Source organism: Chiloscyllium plagiosum, unplaced genomic scaffold (assembly GCF_037043375.1).
Source record: "Chiloscyllium plagiosum isolate Xiang-an unplaced genomic scaffold, Cpla_swu_hap1 HiC_scaffold_32, whole genome shotgun sequence".
NCBI classification, from domain to species: domain Eukaryota; kingdom Metazoa; phylum Chordata; class Chondrichthyes; order Orectolobiformes; family Hemiscylliidae; genus Chiloscyllium; species Chiloscyllium plagiosum.
Genome location: NW_028270170.1, coordinates 22,722,768 through 22,739,824, shown reverse-complemented (window position 1 = coordinate 22,739,824; position 17,057 = coordinate 22,722,768). Strand labels below are relative to the sequence as shown.

Below are 17,057 nucleotides of genomic sequence, written 5' to 3'. Positions count from 1 at the left end.
GCTGAGCATGACTCTGATCAGATAAGAACTTGCAGTTAACAGTGGGTGCTGGAGGCAAGGGTAATAGGTTAATAAGGCGGAAAATCATTCATTATGTCGAGCCATTAACCATATTAGAAGCATCCAGTATGTAAAGTCAGTTAACAAGGTGAAAAGTCTTCATTATGAGAAGTCAGTTATTCATTGTGTAACAGCAGATAGCTTAATCTTTGTTTTTGTCACTTGCTGATTGTAATGGTCACCCAGTCAATATATATGTTGCCTTATCTGGTTGCTCTTCCCTGTAAAATGATGATATAATTAATTATGGAATTGCTGTTCAAGAGAGAAGACTGAGAACTCCTGTCTCTGTGCACATGGGCAATTGTTTTCTCTCCCTCCTGGGTCCAGAATAAAGATGAAGGAGGTAAACTATACTGTGTCTCTGAGCGTTTTGCTCCATCTGAGGTGGGGGGATACGGGTGACACCCTAACTACTTTAATTAACCGTGGATGTGGCGGATCCTCTATTCGCAAATCTATTTATAGTAGGAATGTTCTGAAATATCCACTTAAATGTTTTCCTTTGTGTCTCTATATTGACCTATCCCCTAGCTTCAAATGCCAATTCATTTCCGTTAGATCAGGTTTTGTGCCCACATTGTCCTTATTTGGGTGTAAAATTCAAGTCTTAGTCCTAGTCTTTTCTCTTTTGAACTACATGTAATATGGAACCACCACAATTTAGGAAAATGTCACCTCTGAAGCCATGAATTAATCCAGTACCAAGTATTATGTCAGCTGCTGTCTGGTCAGTTTCAAATATTTTGCTTTTAGAATACCTTTGTTTCTATGAACTCTTCTTTGAGACTACTACTGCCAATCGGATTTTACCAATTTTTTTTGTAGATTAAAGTCACCCATGAATATTGCCATCCCTTTACCACAAATTGCCCAATATTTCTCCTTGTATAAAAAACCCCAGAAGAACTGCAGATGCTGGAAAGTCATTCTGAAGAAAGGTCACTGAACCCAAAAAAGTTAATTCTGATTTCTCTGCACAGATGCTGCCATACCTGCTGAGTTTTTTTCAGCAACTTCTGCCTCCTGTTCTCCTTTGTATACTTTGTTCCATGTTATGGGGGAAGGGTGGTTTGTTGACAACACTCACCAATAACTTTGTTTCCCTCTACTATTCCTTTATCTTCATTCAAGCAGATTCTTCTATGCTGTGATCTCCTGAACTGAGGAAACTTTTAACTATTACATAATTACTGTCCGTGATTAACAGCACTACTCCACGTTTACTGAGCTGCCTACTTTTTTTTTCGTGGATGTCACAGACCCACAAATACTGAAGACCCTATACTTGTCATACTGAAGCTGTCTCTCTAGTTGCCATCAGAGCTGCTTATTTACTTCAGTGCTTATGATCAATACATTTACTTGATCAATGCTATATGCATGAAGAATTTTGAGTCTTAACTGTACCTTTTCTGTTGTTTTTTGCAACAGTCAGGATTGTCGGTGAATGTTTCGGCTTTTTTCTCCCCTCTCCCTTTCTAACATTCTCTGATCCTCGTTTCCTTTATTATTTCCCCTCTAGCCTTATCCCTGCTTTTTGATATGCCATATCTTTCCAACATTTGATCCCCTATCGTTTAATTTCAAAACCCTCTACTGAGATGGCCTTTTTATTCATCCTTTCTTTTTGGTATGCTAACTAATCCTTAAACTGTGCTAATTTCTGAAGAGATTCAGTAGAAGAGCTATACCTTCCTCCAATTTAAGCTTCAACTTTGAGATCCAGTCTATCTTTTTCCATCACTATATTTTAAAGCTAATAGAATTATGGTAGCTGGTCCCAAAGTGCTCCCCCACTGACATCCCAGTTACCTGCCCTGCCTTATTTCCCAAGAGTAGGTCAAGTTTTGCATTTTTCCTAGTAGGTACATCCACATACTGACTCAAAACTTTCTTGTGCACACTTAACAAATTCCTCCCCATCTAAACTCTTAACACTACATCAGTCCCAATCTATATTTAGAAAGTTAAAATCCTCTACCATAACCACCCTATTATTCTTACAGATAACTGAGATCTCCTTACAAATTTGTTTCTCAGTCTCCCACTGACTATTAGGGCCTCTATAATACAATCCCACTGAGTTTGTGAGAAGATTTTTAGCTTGGGTGCTTGTTGTTGTGGTTCTGTTCGCCGAGCTGGGAATTTGTGTTGCGTCCCTTGTCGAGGTAACATCCTCAGTGCTTGGGAGCCTCCTGTGAAGCGCTTCTGTGATGTTTCCTCCGGCATTTATAGTGGTTTGTCTCTGTTGCTTCCGGTTGTCAGTTCCAGCTGTCCGCTGCAGTGGCCGATATATTGGGTCCAGGTCGATGTGTTTGTTGACAGAATCTGTGGATGAGTGCCATGCCTCAAGAAATTCCCTGGCTGTTCTCTGTTTGGCTTGTCCTATAATAGTCGTGTTGTCCCAGTCAAACTCATGTTGCTTGTCACCTGCTTGTGTGGCTACTAAGGATAGCTGGTTGTGTCGTTTCGTGGCTAGTTGGTGTTCGTGGATACGAATCGTTAGCTGTCTTCCTGTTTGTCCTATGTAGTGTTTTGTGCAGTCCTTGCATGGGACTTTGTACACTACGTTGGTTTTGTTCATGCTGAGTATCGGGTCCTTCGTCCTGGTGAGTTGTTGTCTGAGAGTGGCTGTTGATTTGAGTCCTAGTGGTCGTAATAGTCTGGCTGTCAGTTCAGAAATGTTCTTGATGCATGGTAACATGTCTAGTCCTTTGGGTTGTGGCATGTCCTCGTTCCGTTGTCTTTCACTTAGGCATCTGTTGATGAAATTGCGGGGGTATCCATTTTTGCCGAATATGTTGTAGAGGTGTTCTTCCTCTTTTTGCAGTTCTGGTGTGCTGCAGTGTGTTGTGGCCCTTTTGAACACTGTCTTGATGCAACTTCTTTTCTGTGTGTTGGGGTGGTTGCTTTCGTAGTTCAGGACTTGGTCTGTCTGTGTGGCTTTCCTGTATTCCTTTGTACAATCCCACTAAGGTGATCATCCCTTTCTTATTTCTCAGTTCCACCCAAATAACTTCCCTGGATGTATTCCCAGAACTATCCTCTCTAAGGACAGCAGTAATGTTATCCCTTATCAAAAATGCCACTCTCCCTCCTCTCTTGCCTCCCTTTCTGTCTTTCCTATAGCATTTGTATTCTGGAGCATTAAGCTGCCAGTCCTGTCCATCCCTGAACCACGTTTCTGTAATCGCTGTGATATCCCTGTCTCATGTTCCTAACCATGCCCTGAGTTCATCTGCCTTCCCTATTAGGCCTCTTGCATCGAAATAAATGTAGTTTAATTTTAGTCCTACCTTGTTCCCTGCTTTGTCCCTGCGTATCCTGACTGTTTGGCTCACTACTTTTCTCAACTGTACCAGTCTCCGATTGATTTCTTTCCTCACTATCTCACTATCTCTGATTTTTCGCTGTTGGCCACCGGAATGTCTCTGTGCCTTGGACTACAGAGTCCCCTAACACAGTAGATCTCTTGGAACTTGACGTACCCCTCATTGCGTTAGAGCCAGTCTCGATACCAGAAACTGTAATGTGCCTGCCATTTTCTTACTTTATTATTTCTTTCTCTTTTGGACTCCCCTTACTGAAAATTCTTTTTTATACACCTGTAAAAACTTCTGCATTTTTCTGTTGTTAATTTACATTCATTCTGATGTTTAATCTCTCCGCCTCTATTCTCTACTCAATTGGAAATTTTATGAAATTGGCTTTTGGCTCCCATTTTGGTTTATTTCTAATGTATATCATAAGATATTTGCTGTATAATCTTGCATCTCCCCATCTTTGTTTCATATGTTTTCCCACACTCTTGTCCTTTCTGACTCTCGCCTATATTTCGCCATGCATTCTTCAGATTACTAGAGCAATAGCAAAAGCTTTGCTTGGCCTCTTTTCTATCCAGTGAACATTGTCTGATGTGTTGTATAGCTTCTAGAACCAAGATCAGCTTTGCAAAATGATTTTCAAATACTGTTTAAAATGCAGATGCTAGAAATATTCATAAATTTTCTGATAGTTGTATGGAATTATGAAGCCTAAAGTTAATGTTCTATATTAATATTTTGTGCAAATGATTATGTAAATTTAACTTTGATTTTATAAACTAAACTAAAATTTTGTGGATGGCTCAAGTGAAGGAGTGTTGAGAGGGAGGGAAAAACAACCTTGTCTGAATCAGTTCTCTTGGTTACCTTCTTGTTGATGTTTATACATTACTGTAAAGAGTCTTTCTGAACAAGAAGTAAGTTTGTGTGTAGTTCAGTTTTAGAGTCTGTGAATTTGCCATCTAAGCTTCCTGTGCATTTCAAGTTTTTGCCAATGTTGTTAGCCAAGATGACAATAAATTGGAGTACACGGTAATTTATGTGGGGGTACAGGGATGCTACAATAAGCCTCAGCAGGGCCAATGCAATTGTTCTAGAGATTCCTGATGAAGAAAGCAAGGTTGTTGTATGTGTGAGAGATGCTTCCTCAAACCAGAACACTGATTGCATATAAAGACTATCAAAAAAAAGTGCTACTCGTGTCTCAGGATGTTTTTTTTAAGACAAAGTGGGTCCTATTAGAGATTAGTACTTGTTGTTAATCAAAGGAAAAGATAAATTGCTTCTGAAATCTTACCTACCACTGATCAGCCTGCAGTGATTAGGAATGTTGTTGCACAATTCCTTGAATACGTACGCTATATGCACCTCTTGCTCCCACTTCACAAGATTGGAAGATTGTGACAATTCTTTTCTGTCTCCACCATCAAAGCTAGGTATCTCATCTGTTCTAAACATAACCTGCTATATCAGTGCATCCATCAATTTCCACCCCATTTGTTACCTCTACCACTTCTGCTACTAATATTTTGTCAGCATTTTCTTTGTGATTACTGATGCAAAGTATTCATTGAACATTCTCACCGTGTACTGCATCTTCAAGCGTATATTGCCTGTTCTTTTGGGAGTCTTGTGGCACAGTGATAATGTCCCATCCTCTGAGCCTGGAGGCCTGGGACAATTCGCATCTGTTTCTGCGGTTTGTAAGAATAACAACCGATTGATTCGAAGATATGTATATTGAATGGTTTGTTTGGCTGTGCTTTTCCAGCACCACGCTTATTGACTGATCTCCAGCATCTGCAGTCCTCACTTTCTCCTAATAGGATGCACCTTGTCTCTTTTAAAAAAAATTTCTTGAGGTGTGAGCATTTCTAGCAAGTTCAACATTTCTCCTCCATAATTGTCCTTGAGTCAAGTGGCCTATTAGGTCATTCCAAAGGTCAGTTAAGTCATCCTTGTTGTGGACCTGGAGTCTCTCCGGTCAAACTGAGGTAAGGATGTCTGCCTCCCCTTAGCAGGATTAGTGAACTAAATGGATTTTTATAACCATCTGGCTTTTTTACGATCATTATTAGTGACTAGCATTTAAAAAAAAATTAATTTGGTTTTCCCCCAGCTATGATAAGCTGATTATAATTGAAGAAAGCCAGTAAGAAGTGTAAAATGCAGATTGTTTTTGATTTAATCTATTTGAATTTTTTGAAAAAAAAGTATTTAATGTTAGTTGCGTGAAGCACCATGAAAAAAGCTGGTTTTCTGATTTGAGACTCCTAGAATATGAGCATCATCATCACTTAGGCTAAAAATAAATTGGCTTAAGAATAGAAAAGAGCAAGTTGTGGTAAACGAAATATGCAAGCACTACTGGAGAAACTCAGTACCTCTGACAATATCTTTGGAGAGAAAACACAGTTGAAGTTTCAAGAAGGGCTACAAAGAAGGGTCACTGGACTCAAAACATTAACTCTGTTTTCTCTCCAAAAATGCTGCCAGACCTGCTGAGTTCCTCCAGCGATTTGTTTTTGTGTTTCAGATTTCCAGCATCTGCATTTCTTTGTTATATTTACTTTATGGTAAATGGTTACTTTTTCACAGTAAACAACGAAAGACAATGGTGTTTCTCTGAGGATCAGTGCTGGGATCATTTTATTTTTTGTGTATGTATTCCAGTACATTTTAATTTATTAGGCTAAATTTCAAAATTTGCTGATCATGTCAAACGTGGAGCTGTGGTTTTAAAAGTGAGGATGATACCAATCAACTGCCACAGGACATAAGCTAACAGATTGGCAATTGGCAGCTGGAATTTATACAGAAAAGTGAGGTGATAAATTTTGGCAGAAGGAGAGGTGGTGTGAACTTGATTGCACAGTTCAAAACAGTGTTCAGAGACAGGGGATCTGGGAGCTCATGTGCAAGGAGCCTTGAAATCTCAGGACATACCAAGAGTGGATAAGAACATATTGTGTTGGGCTTCATAATTTGAGGCATTTTATACAAAAGCTGGGAGGTATGCTGACTGTTTTTATTAACCTCTGTTTAGGTGATAACTAAGTTATTGCATCGTGCCTGGTTAACATATTATAGGAAGGATGTGAAGGTTCTTTAGAGGGTGAAACAGAGGTTTGTTAATGGTTTCAGCCAGTGGTGAGGAACTAAGTTACAATAGAGAATGATTGTTCTGCTTAGAACTGAGGATGTGGAGGTAATATTTGACAGGTATGCAAGGTTATGATGGGTTTAGTTTTAAGTGTTTAATGCAGTTCTATTTGCATCATCTGCTTGGGGGCTAGAGGGACACAGGCTTAACATTTTAGGTAAGAGTTGTATGAGGAATGTGTGGAAAAACTCTCTTTTTTGTGACACTTCATTATAACCTGTAGCTTGTCCTACAGGATGGTAAAAGCAGAGATTATCAATATTCAAAGAGGAAGTAAGACGAGCAGGAGAGGAAAATAAACTTACAGGAATGAACAGGGTAATTGTACTGAATGAATTGTTGCATAGCGAACTAGCATTGACTTGATGGGTTGATCAGCCTCTTTCAATGAGACTCAGTGGTAAATACCAAGACTGGCAGTCCTTTTTAAGATAATTCTTATGGGAAACATTTTGTATCATTTGATGCTTTTATACTTGGGTTTTGTGTTTACTTTGAACTTTTTAAAAATTCTTATGATTGAAATTTTCTTTCCCTTCCTTCCAGAAATAACTAAATTCTTATCATAAAGTACAAAATGCTGGAATCACTTAGACAGCACCAATGGAAATCTGACATTGTTTTTGGCATTTTCTATTGTTGTTTTGGATTTTGAGTATTCCTAGTATTTAGAAAAGCAAATTTAACTACTACCATGTTGATTCTGAACAATCAATATTAAGTGCATTTAATGGAATAGCAATTAACGGTTATACTTAGAAAACAATCTCTCATTAGCAATATTGATATGTGATAGAATCTTATGAACGTGTCATGGAATCAGAAATAGAAAAGAAACATTTGGTAAGCTAGAGGGACATCTGGGAAGTTTCAGCGGATTCCACTGCAGCATACAAATTACATTTTGAAAGTGTTCTCTCTGTTTTCGGTTAAATACTGTTGCCAATTTGTGGATAGCAAGGAGTCTCAATCTCAATGAGAATGTATTGGGTGTTGGTTGAGAGAAAGTATTGACGAGGACAGGAGAAGAATTCTCCTGCTTTTAACTTTGGAATCTTTCATCTCTATTTGAGTCTCTGAATGGGCTGGCAGAGCCTCATTTTAATGTTGTGTGAAAAACAGCGCATTTGACGATGCAGCACTGTCACCGTGAGGTGTCAGCCTAGATCATGTGTTCACACTTAAGTGAACCCCCTAGACCAATAACATTCTGACTTGTGCTCCCACTGAAGTCAATGCTGACATTAAAATAAAATGTGGCTTCTTTCTAAAACTTTTTTGTTAAGTTCCCATTTTCTTGCTGAAAGACATGGAATCTGTTCCTGGCCTCTTAATTATAGCAATATCCTGTGCCAAGCAACAAAAAAGTTCATTTTTGGTTTTTTGTTTTGGAAGCATCGTTTGGCAGTTCTGAGCCTGACAAACTCCACAAGTAACCAAATGAGGGACAATGAGTGTGACTTGCACCTGATGTTTGTAGTGTGACTATGAAATTTTAAGTTTAAAATGTCAGTACTTTGGTGTCCAAATAGAGATCTTCACGCACAGTTGTCTGCAACAAAAAATGTTAATTCACTCTTGCACGAAATCCAAGACATTGTGTGTAATGCACATATTCCAGGTGTAGCTCTTTGGTGTGTCACCTTACCGACTGCTGTTAATGTCTGGCCTTAGACTGTGTTAACAAGTTATGAAACATAAGAAATAGGAACAGGAATCTACCACTTGGGTTGATGGCTGATCATCTACCTCTTAGTTAAGTGTGGTAGGTAATACATTAAGCCTTAACTTGATGTCCGCATTTAACTCCATTCCTCGTATGAATCGAGTGATATTTATTAGAACCTTTATCAAGCTTTTTGTTCGTATTAGTAATGTTGAGCTACTTGTCATGCATTATTGCTTTCCCAGCTTAAAATCAGCTCATACAGCACTTATTTGAAATTGAATCTGTAATCATGCTGTTCTCTATTGTGTATATTCTTCCCCTTGCTAAAGAAAAAGGATTCAGTGAGTTTTGAGAAGATTTGTAGCTCAGGTTAATGTTTTGGATGTAGGCTTGTTTGCTGAGCTATAAGGTTCATTTCCAGATGTTTCAATACCCTACGAGGGTAATGGAGCATCTGGAAATGAACCTTGCAGCTAAGCAAGCAAACCTACATTCAAAAAATAAGATTCTGAATTTCGGATCTTGTTCCCTAGTTGTAGAGTCTCTGTCTGAGCCAGGAGATCTGGGTTCAAGTCACCCCTGCTGTAGAGATGTATTTCTCAGGGGAATTGGTTGTGGGGAGGTGGGGGATGGTGGGGAGGAATCTCAATTTCATCATGGTAACTAGGCTTGCCATAACCTTGATCAGGCCATTGTATCATACTTCCTACCTATTCTGGAACTATTAAGAGTAACCGGGTCCTGAAGTGTTGGCCTTGTACTCGGTCTAAAATTCCAGCACCTGTTCCACCACCTGGTGTGACTTGATCATCTTCTGCGTGGTTATTCACAAACCCTTAATTAATATGAACAAAAGGTTAACTAGGATTCTGGTAAACATCCCTAGACTTAACTCCTGATAGGAACTGAATTCAATGCTGACATCAAGACAAAGTTTAAACATATTTACCTACTACACTTAACTAAGAGATAGATGATCAGCCACAATCTTAAGGAGTGGAGCAAGATCTTTAATAGCCGTCTATCTCCTAAATTATGTATCTTCTGTTTCTTGTCCCTGTAGAAATATTGATTTGGCACTTACTTGTTTTTCAAATTCCTTGCTACATTACTTATTATCCTCAAACCTATTTCCACATGCATCTTTAAAAAACTCTCAGCTAGATCAATTTGTTCCTTGTTAATCTTTCCTTTTATTGAACATAGAACTTGCTTGTTGCAGTAACTCACTTTGCCTACGAGTGGGAAAGAAAGTAATTTAGTGAACCTTTATGACACGTCAAACCTGATTCACTTTTTGTTTTGCAGAGACATTAATTGTCAAAGCAAAGATCCAAGTCAAAAGGTGTCCAAGTTTATTTTTAGTGAGCTGCTCACTTGTTTAGCAATTAGAGGAATGGTTAAATGTTCAGGATAACCAACCTACTTAAGATTTATTCTGCTCGCTGCTTTAAATTTGGTGGTAACATTTTAGGTGAGCATTGTAACATTTAGACTGTTCCAATCAATTATATAAGCAGAGTTTTAATTGTAATACAGAAGCATCTGATATTTAATCTGTTACTTTATTACCAGCTTGCCAACCGAGCACGGACAGAGAAGGAAGAGAAATTAAGCCAAGCATATGCAATTAGTGCTGGAGTTTCTCCAGAAGGACAGCAGCTTTTTCAGACTATCCATAAGACGTAAGTGTTTTTTTTTTGTTTTCCATTTCCATCCACCCCCCCCCCCCCCAAACTTCCTGTGATTACTGTGGTTACCAATGATTCCTTAGATCAGTTAATGTGAAAGTGTAGCTTGTTCGATTGCTCTAACTGCCATGATATAAAAGTGAGGGTAATTTTATTAAATCATTTGCGATTCTGAGGTCTCAATTGCAATTATAATTGTGATCAATGGGGTCTTAAGTGTTAACTGCAATTCTAAGATTTGTATGAATTAATTCCACATTTTAAAAGGAATATCTAGCCATCTTGCTGGGTTGATCACTTCTTTTCCTGTCCTGGCACTTGGGCCCAACCTAACCCCATCTCCCTTCTGAAGGTGTTCCATCTTTATGGATGCACACTTTCACAATTTCCCTTTCAGCATCTTACCCAAGTGACTTCCATGTGAGAGACTTGACACTTAGCTTCAAGCTCAGCTTGATAGAGATAATTCTGATGCCACCCTAGGGACCTGTGTGTGTGTCAGGCAAGACTTGCTGGACAGCAACTGTGACTGATATTACACCCTTTACTGTACCCTCCATCTTGTGACACTAATGCCTGTTGCTCCTGTGAAGTGGAATTTATTCCTTGTGTACGCAGCTGAGTTACTTGCTGGATAAGCTATTATTTGGAGTGCAAAGCTTTCTAATTGTGACAAACCTTCTGAGAAGTTTGTGGTGATTGGTGTAATTAGAATTGTCATCGATTTTCTGTTTTTCAAACACAATGTTAAAGTACGTCATTCCACTATACACTCAGTTGTTTCCACCTGGTCACAGTTAATGAAGAAGCAGGGTTAATCCTGCTTCTTAATTGTTATAAAATTGACCACTATTGCAACAAAACATCTTTTTACCCTCAAGATAATTAAGAGATTCCTCTTTGGTTACTGGATTTTAAAAAAAAGCCTTGAACTATTTAACCTATTTACCAGATTTTTAAAAAAGTAGTCTTCACATACTCATCACTTCAGTTCAAAGATTAAAGTGGAGAAATGTCTTATTGATTGACATTTAACTAATTTTCTCTCCTTCAACATTAAACCAGTGTAAATATTTTAGATCTATCACTGACAAAATAGTTTGAAGTGATTTTTTGCATTGATTTTCTTTGTGTTGCTACCCCAGAATATTGACCAGTCAACTGATCAGCATTTGTTGAGAGAGTAGTACTTTTGTCCTGACTCTTGCAACAATATGCATGTTATTTCAAACATGCAACTACACTTCCTGCTGGAAATAAAGATCATATGGCACTGAACATTGATCTGGAAATTCATTGAGCCCGTCTGTTAAGTTAGCTAGTGCAGTAGGGAGTACTACAGTAGCTACGTTTTAACTATTTCTATTTAAAAACTGGGTAGTCCTCCAACTTTCCTACATTGACTATTATGTTTTCTTTGATATTGCATAATGCTCTATGAAACCAACACACATGGTTTCTCTATGATAAATGAAAGTTTCATTTATAATTTTGAAATTATTTAAAGAATTGGGAATCTGTAATTGATGTCTCTTCATCCACCAAACTTGTAACTTTTCTTTTAAGCATCAAGGACTGTAAATGGCAAGAGAAGAGCATAATCGTCATGGAAGATGTTGTAATTGTACCACCTTACCAGGTTGAGAATTGTAGAGGCAAAGAGGGAAGCGCATTAAGTCACGTACGCAAAATAGTAAGTATAACATGTACTTTTGTTAAGTCCATTTCGAGAGTTTACAGTCTTGCTCTCAGGATTTCTCCACTAAATTACACACTTTAATAGACAAGAGAGATTACTTATTTTCAAGGCAAGTGTCCCATTTTTGTGGTGTCTCTAAAGCTGTCTTCCCATGAGCTGTTTAAGCTCAGACCCTGCAGTATGGGTTTTGAACCCATGTTGTTGGTATCATGCTATCACAAACCAGGCATCCAGCCAACTGAGCTTACTGATTTTTCTCATTATTGCTTTGTCACTAGAGTAGCTGAACTGTGTGGGAATGCCTTTTAACTTTACAGTTCTGTCTCTTTCAAAAAGATGGTTGACGAAACCTTCTAATTGGTTGAGATATTTTGTGTATTTCACTTTTCCACTAATTGCTTTTGCACAATTATGTAGATTTTCAGTTCTTTTTATGGTTTTCAAGTTGATTTTTATTATGTGGTTTCCATGCCCCAGCAACCTATGAATCAATTTTCAAGATACTGATTATAAGTTGCTGACTCCTGAGAGTTATATCAATCCAGGAATAGTTTGCACTTGCTGATTGCTATTTAATTTTTTTGATTTTTAAAAAATATATAAAAATGGTATTTCTGTACTTTACCTCAGGACAGTACATTTAAATTGTCTTTGACCCTCGATATCATAATCTGCTCTATGCATGACTGACATTAGGGGCCAATTGGACAAAACAAATGGACACATTTCAAAAAAAAACAAAAGCTGGTGGAGGAATAGATAGACACCTTTTAAGAGTTATTTCTTCAAATTGTGTACCCGGTATGTGTTAAATTTTTGGGAAGGCTGATAATTTAGAATATAAACTTAATTTACTTGTCTGAAAATATTTGATTGTGGAGATGCCATTTCATTTTTGTAGGTGTTTTTTGTAGTGTCCTCGCTCGATGCCATGACACTCAGCTGTTGGTGATGCATTTTACATCTAACCTGAGGAGGCTTTAGGCTGAAATGACCATACCACTGACACAAATGTGGATTTCTCATAACTGTTAGAGTCATAGAGATGTACAGCACGGAAACAGACCCTTCGGTCCAACTTGTCCATGCCGACCAGATATCTTAGTCTTCCTGTTTTCCAAAATATACCAAGCCCTTAATTGTTCAGTACTTCACCTTTATAGTAGATCTTTGTTTGTGTATCATGAGGGCATTCACTGAGCCCCTGCTATGTCTTCAATCAGCATACATGCATGGTTCAGTTTACTTGGAGAAAATGCTGTAATCTCAAAAGATCCTACAGAATTTATTTTCCCCTCAGTCTCGTTCTTTGTATGTATGAATGCTTAATTATGGATTTGAATTTCATTAGTTTGTTTAAAAAAAATGCAATTTGAAGATATGTTAAACATTTTAAACTTGAATTCATCTTGTGCAAATTCTGTGGTTTTTTTTCACATTTATTCTATACTTGAGTATTGTTGAGAGATGCTGTCAAAGCATTCTGTTTTGCGCTTGTCGGTCTTTCAGCAGTACTCCAGTTCTGTACTACCATGTGACTATTGTACACTTGTAAATATTTGAAGTATATTGCATGTGGTGAACGCCTATTAGAATGGTTAAATGATTGCAGAAGAGGATGTTTGACCCTTTTAAATTTGGCCACTTCTAAGAGTACCTCCACTAGTCCACACCACTGTCCTTTCCCTTTGGCCATGTAATTTTTTTCCCCTTCAAACAATTATCCAGTTTCATTTAAAAGTCATGGTTGAATCTGACTGCACCATATTCTGAGACCGCATGTTCCAAATCCGAAGCAGAAGCTGTGATTTTTTTTTTTTCCCAAACCATTTCTCTTAAACGCTTATCTTCTGCTGTCGACCATTGTGCCAATAGGATTACTTTTTCCTTATACCACAGGAAAATTTTGAAAACCCCTCAAGTCTCACCTGAAATTTCTCTTTTCCAAGAACCATCATTCCAGCTTATGTGATCTCTCCATGTAACTGAGGTCCCTCATCCTTGGAGCCATTCTTGTAACAATTTTTTTTTGCATCTCCTTCACTTGCTTCCTTTTGTTTATTGCACAGAATTGGATGAAACACTGCAATGGAGACTGAACCAGTCTTTTCTAAAGTTTCATCATAACTTCATTGCTTTTGCATGTTCTGCCCCTGTTTATAAAGCCCAGACTTCAATGTTTTATTTATCATTTTAACTTGCTTCGCCATCTTCAATAACTTATGTACACTGGTCTGTCTGCATCTTTTAGAATTGTATTTCTTGCATGTGGCTTTTCTTCATTTGTCATTCCAAAATGTAACACTTCACACTTCCATGCATTCACTCTTAATGCAATATAGCATCCATTCTATAGCATAGCTAGTCCTGGGATAACGCATGTTCTGGCAGCACAATTTGGCTAAAACATCACTGAAGAATTAGGGAACGATATTTTCGAGAGCGCTTACCTATGTAATAGTGCGATTCCAGCGTGGATCTATTCACGTGCTTCATTGTGTGCATGCGCCAGTAACCGTGCCGTTCTGTGCATTCGTTGTCTTGGTGCCAGCCGCCTTGTCGTTCTGCACATGCACTGATGTCTGTCTGTCCCAAAGTCTTCACGCTGTTCTGCACATGCGATGTGTCATCACCAGTCTTCTGCTGTGCTGAGTGTGTGCCAATGTCAGTTGCCGACAGAGCAGCTTTCTGTGAGAAACTATACAGAGAACAGCTTTGCACTTTAAACGTACTGTATTAAATTTACTTTTGTCATTAATATAGTTTCAACATTCATTCAGGTGCTCTACTTTGTGTTAGGCTTTTGGGTGACTTTTGAGTGATACTTTTTGCGGGTCTGCCCCAACCCCACTTTTCCCTTAGCTCCTATTATTTCTATTAAGTGATTTTCTAAATTAAGCGGTGTTTCGCTGCAATGCAACTATGACGTAATTGGCATTTTATGTAGTCTCCACAAATGTTTCTTTATTTTTGATGTTAAATGTTTTACTTGAATTTATTTAGTTTAAAAGTTTATCTTTGCATTAATATGTTTTAGTTTTTTTTATTCATTCACAGGGTGAGGGTGTCTCTGGTTAGGCCACCACAATTGCCCATCCCTGATTGCCCAGAAGGCAGTTAAGAATCAAGCACACATTGCTGTCATATGTAGGCTGGACCAGGATAGCAGTTTCCTTCCCTAAAGGACATTAAAGAACCAGATGGGTTTTTCCAACAATTGAGTCTGTTTCCATGCTGTACATCTCCATGACTCTATGACAGCGGTTTCATCATTGTTAGACTGTTAATTCCAGATTTTATTTTACTAATGAGATAAAATGTCACCATCTGTTGTGGTGACATTCAAACTCAGGTCCACAGAACATTACCTGAGTCTCTGGATTAAAAGTCTAGCTATATCACCACCAGACCATCCAACTTCAAGATGTAAATTTTAATTTTTATGCAATATGTACATGCCTACCAATAGATACGTTATAGTATTTTGGATATTAATTAACAAGTAGGTACTGTTCGTTTGGACAGAAGGAGCTTGGGGTACCTTAGTTTTTGACTCTTAAACTGTCTTCTACAAGTAAATTGTGATCTCCATAGTTTTACAACTATCGGCAAACAAAATATTTAAAGGTCAAAAACTTAATAAATAAGGACAGGAGTGATCAATTTGGCAGTTTGAGCCTGCTCCATAAATTGTAGTCAAATTTTAACACTTAAGGTTGCCATGACTAAAAGCATTGTGAATTATGGGTAATACATTCCAAACTTTGCATATTTTGTCTGGTGATTTAATCACTAATTACGTATGCATATTTAATTTGTTCTAATTGGTTCACATCTCCTGTTTTATGTAGAAATGTAATCTTATAAACTTCCTAACTGTACTGATCATTAAAATCTTAATATTCTATGTCCACCCTCCTCTTGATTTGTTTGGCCGTGTGCTCCCTTCTGTGCTCAGGAGGTTATCAGAATTATTTTTCTGACACAAGTGACTCTTAAGACATTGTATTCCGTGTTTGGAATTATCTCACTAAATGTTTTTTATAAACCTTTCTCTTTTATGCATTTCTGTTGATTTGGTGCTGTCCGTTCAGCACCCTGTCCGTTAAATAATACGTTTGCTGTGTAACAGTTGAACACTGATTAAGAGCATATTACTTGGAAAATACTCAATTGTTTCATTAATCCATACCCCTCAAGTTCTAACCAGTTTCACTTTTTTTTGCAACCAGAAGTTGGTAAAATTATTTTAATCAGTGATAGGTCTAAATTGAAGTGAACATAACATTCCTATCCACAAGGCATTCAGTTCCTGACTTTTAAAAAATCGCATTTTAACAATTAATAGCACACATTACTAGTTATTTTCTATCATTTCAATTATATCGAAAGAAGAAACAAATTTCATATTGAAATTCCTGTTTGCCTGATAAAAGCCATTAACTGCTTAGGAGAAGCCATTAAAAGCTTTATCAGGCAATGTCAGGTGGCTTCTTGAGTAAGATCAATGTACGTTGAAATGAAATCAGAGTTTGAAGTTTTTGGTGAAGTGAACACTTTTTTTAAAAAAAAAAAAATTAACAATTAAAAATAGAAGTAGCAAGTGACTAGTTTTGTATTTGTCTTGTGACATTTATTGATAAGGTTGCTTGTCTCTGTACAAATGGTGGCCACTATCAAAGAACTACGTGCTTAGTTTTCCACTAGACATCAGTACTAATTGTTAGCCTGAAAACTACAATTAATATTTTGCATAATAGAGTTGACAGTTAGAATAAATCAGCACCTATATCAACAGAAATAATCATGTAACTATTACTGAAGCAAAGAACTGACGCACAATGAGTGTAGGGCTAAATAAGCCGACAGTTCCTATTTGGAATGCTAAAAATCTATAGGTTTTTAAGCTGTGTAGTTCTGATTTTCATTTCCTAAACTTTAATTGAAGCTGATTATTATTTTGTAGATTACCTTATCAATGAAATAACTTCAGCTTCAATTTGAACTCAAACCAGAACTACTCATCACTGTTAATAACCAACCAAACATTGTTAGTATTCCAAGTATGAACTATTATAAGGTGATCGTCTCTCTGTCTCTTCTATATGGCTCAAACTTCAGAAACTGCATAGATGCCATCGCAAAGCCCTGGAAGAGTGCCATAAATTCTGATTTTGAGATGAATTCCTGACGACAGCTGGCAGGGTAGGCATATTAAAACATAGAAAAGTACAGCACAGAACAGCCCCTTTGGCCCACGATGTTGTGCCAAGATTTAATCCTAATGTAAACTATAATAACTTAACCTACGCACCCCTCAACTCGCTGCTATCCATGTGCATGTCCAGCAGTCGTTTAAATGTCCCCAATGACTTTGCTTCCACCACCACAGCTGGCAATGCATTCCATGCATTCACAACTCTCTGCATAAAGAACCTACCTCTGACGT

At 37.7% G+C, this 17,057-nt stretch overlaps 1 protein-coding gene across 2 annotated transcripts in view; it reads left to right on the top strand.

The window, feature by feature from the left end:
• Positions 1-17,057, top strand: part of lsm12b (LSM12 homolog b) — a 44,338-nt gene that overhangs the window by 16,725 nt on the left and 10,556 nt on the right. The window contains exons 3-5 of one of the 2 annotated variants that reach the window (XM_087977865.1): positions 9,794-9,903; positions 11,476-11,602; positions 12,510-15,941. In XM_087977865.1, coding sequence (XP_087833991.1) covers positions 9,794-9,903; positions 11,476-11,602; positions 12,510-12,560 — 288 coding nt within the window. In that variant the 3' untranslated portion in view covers positions 12,561-15,941. Of the gene's footprint in view, positions 1-9,793; positions 9,904-11,475; positions 11,603-12,509; positions 15,942-17,057 lie in introns of those variants that run through there. The other variant, XM_043675098.2, reaches the window with a different exon arrangement.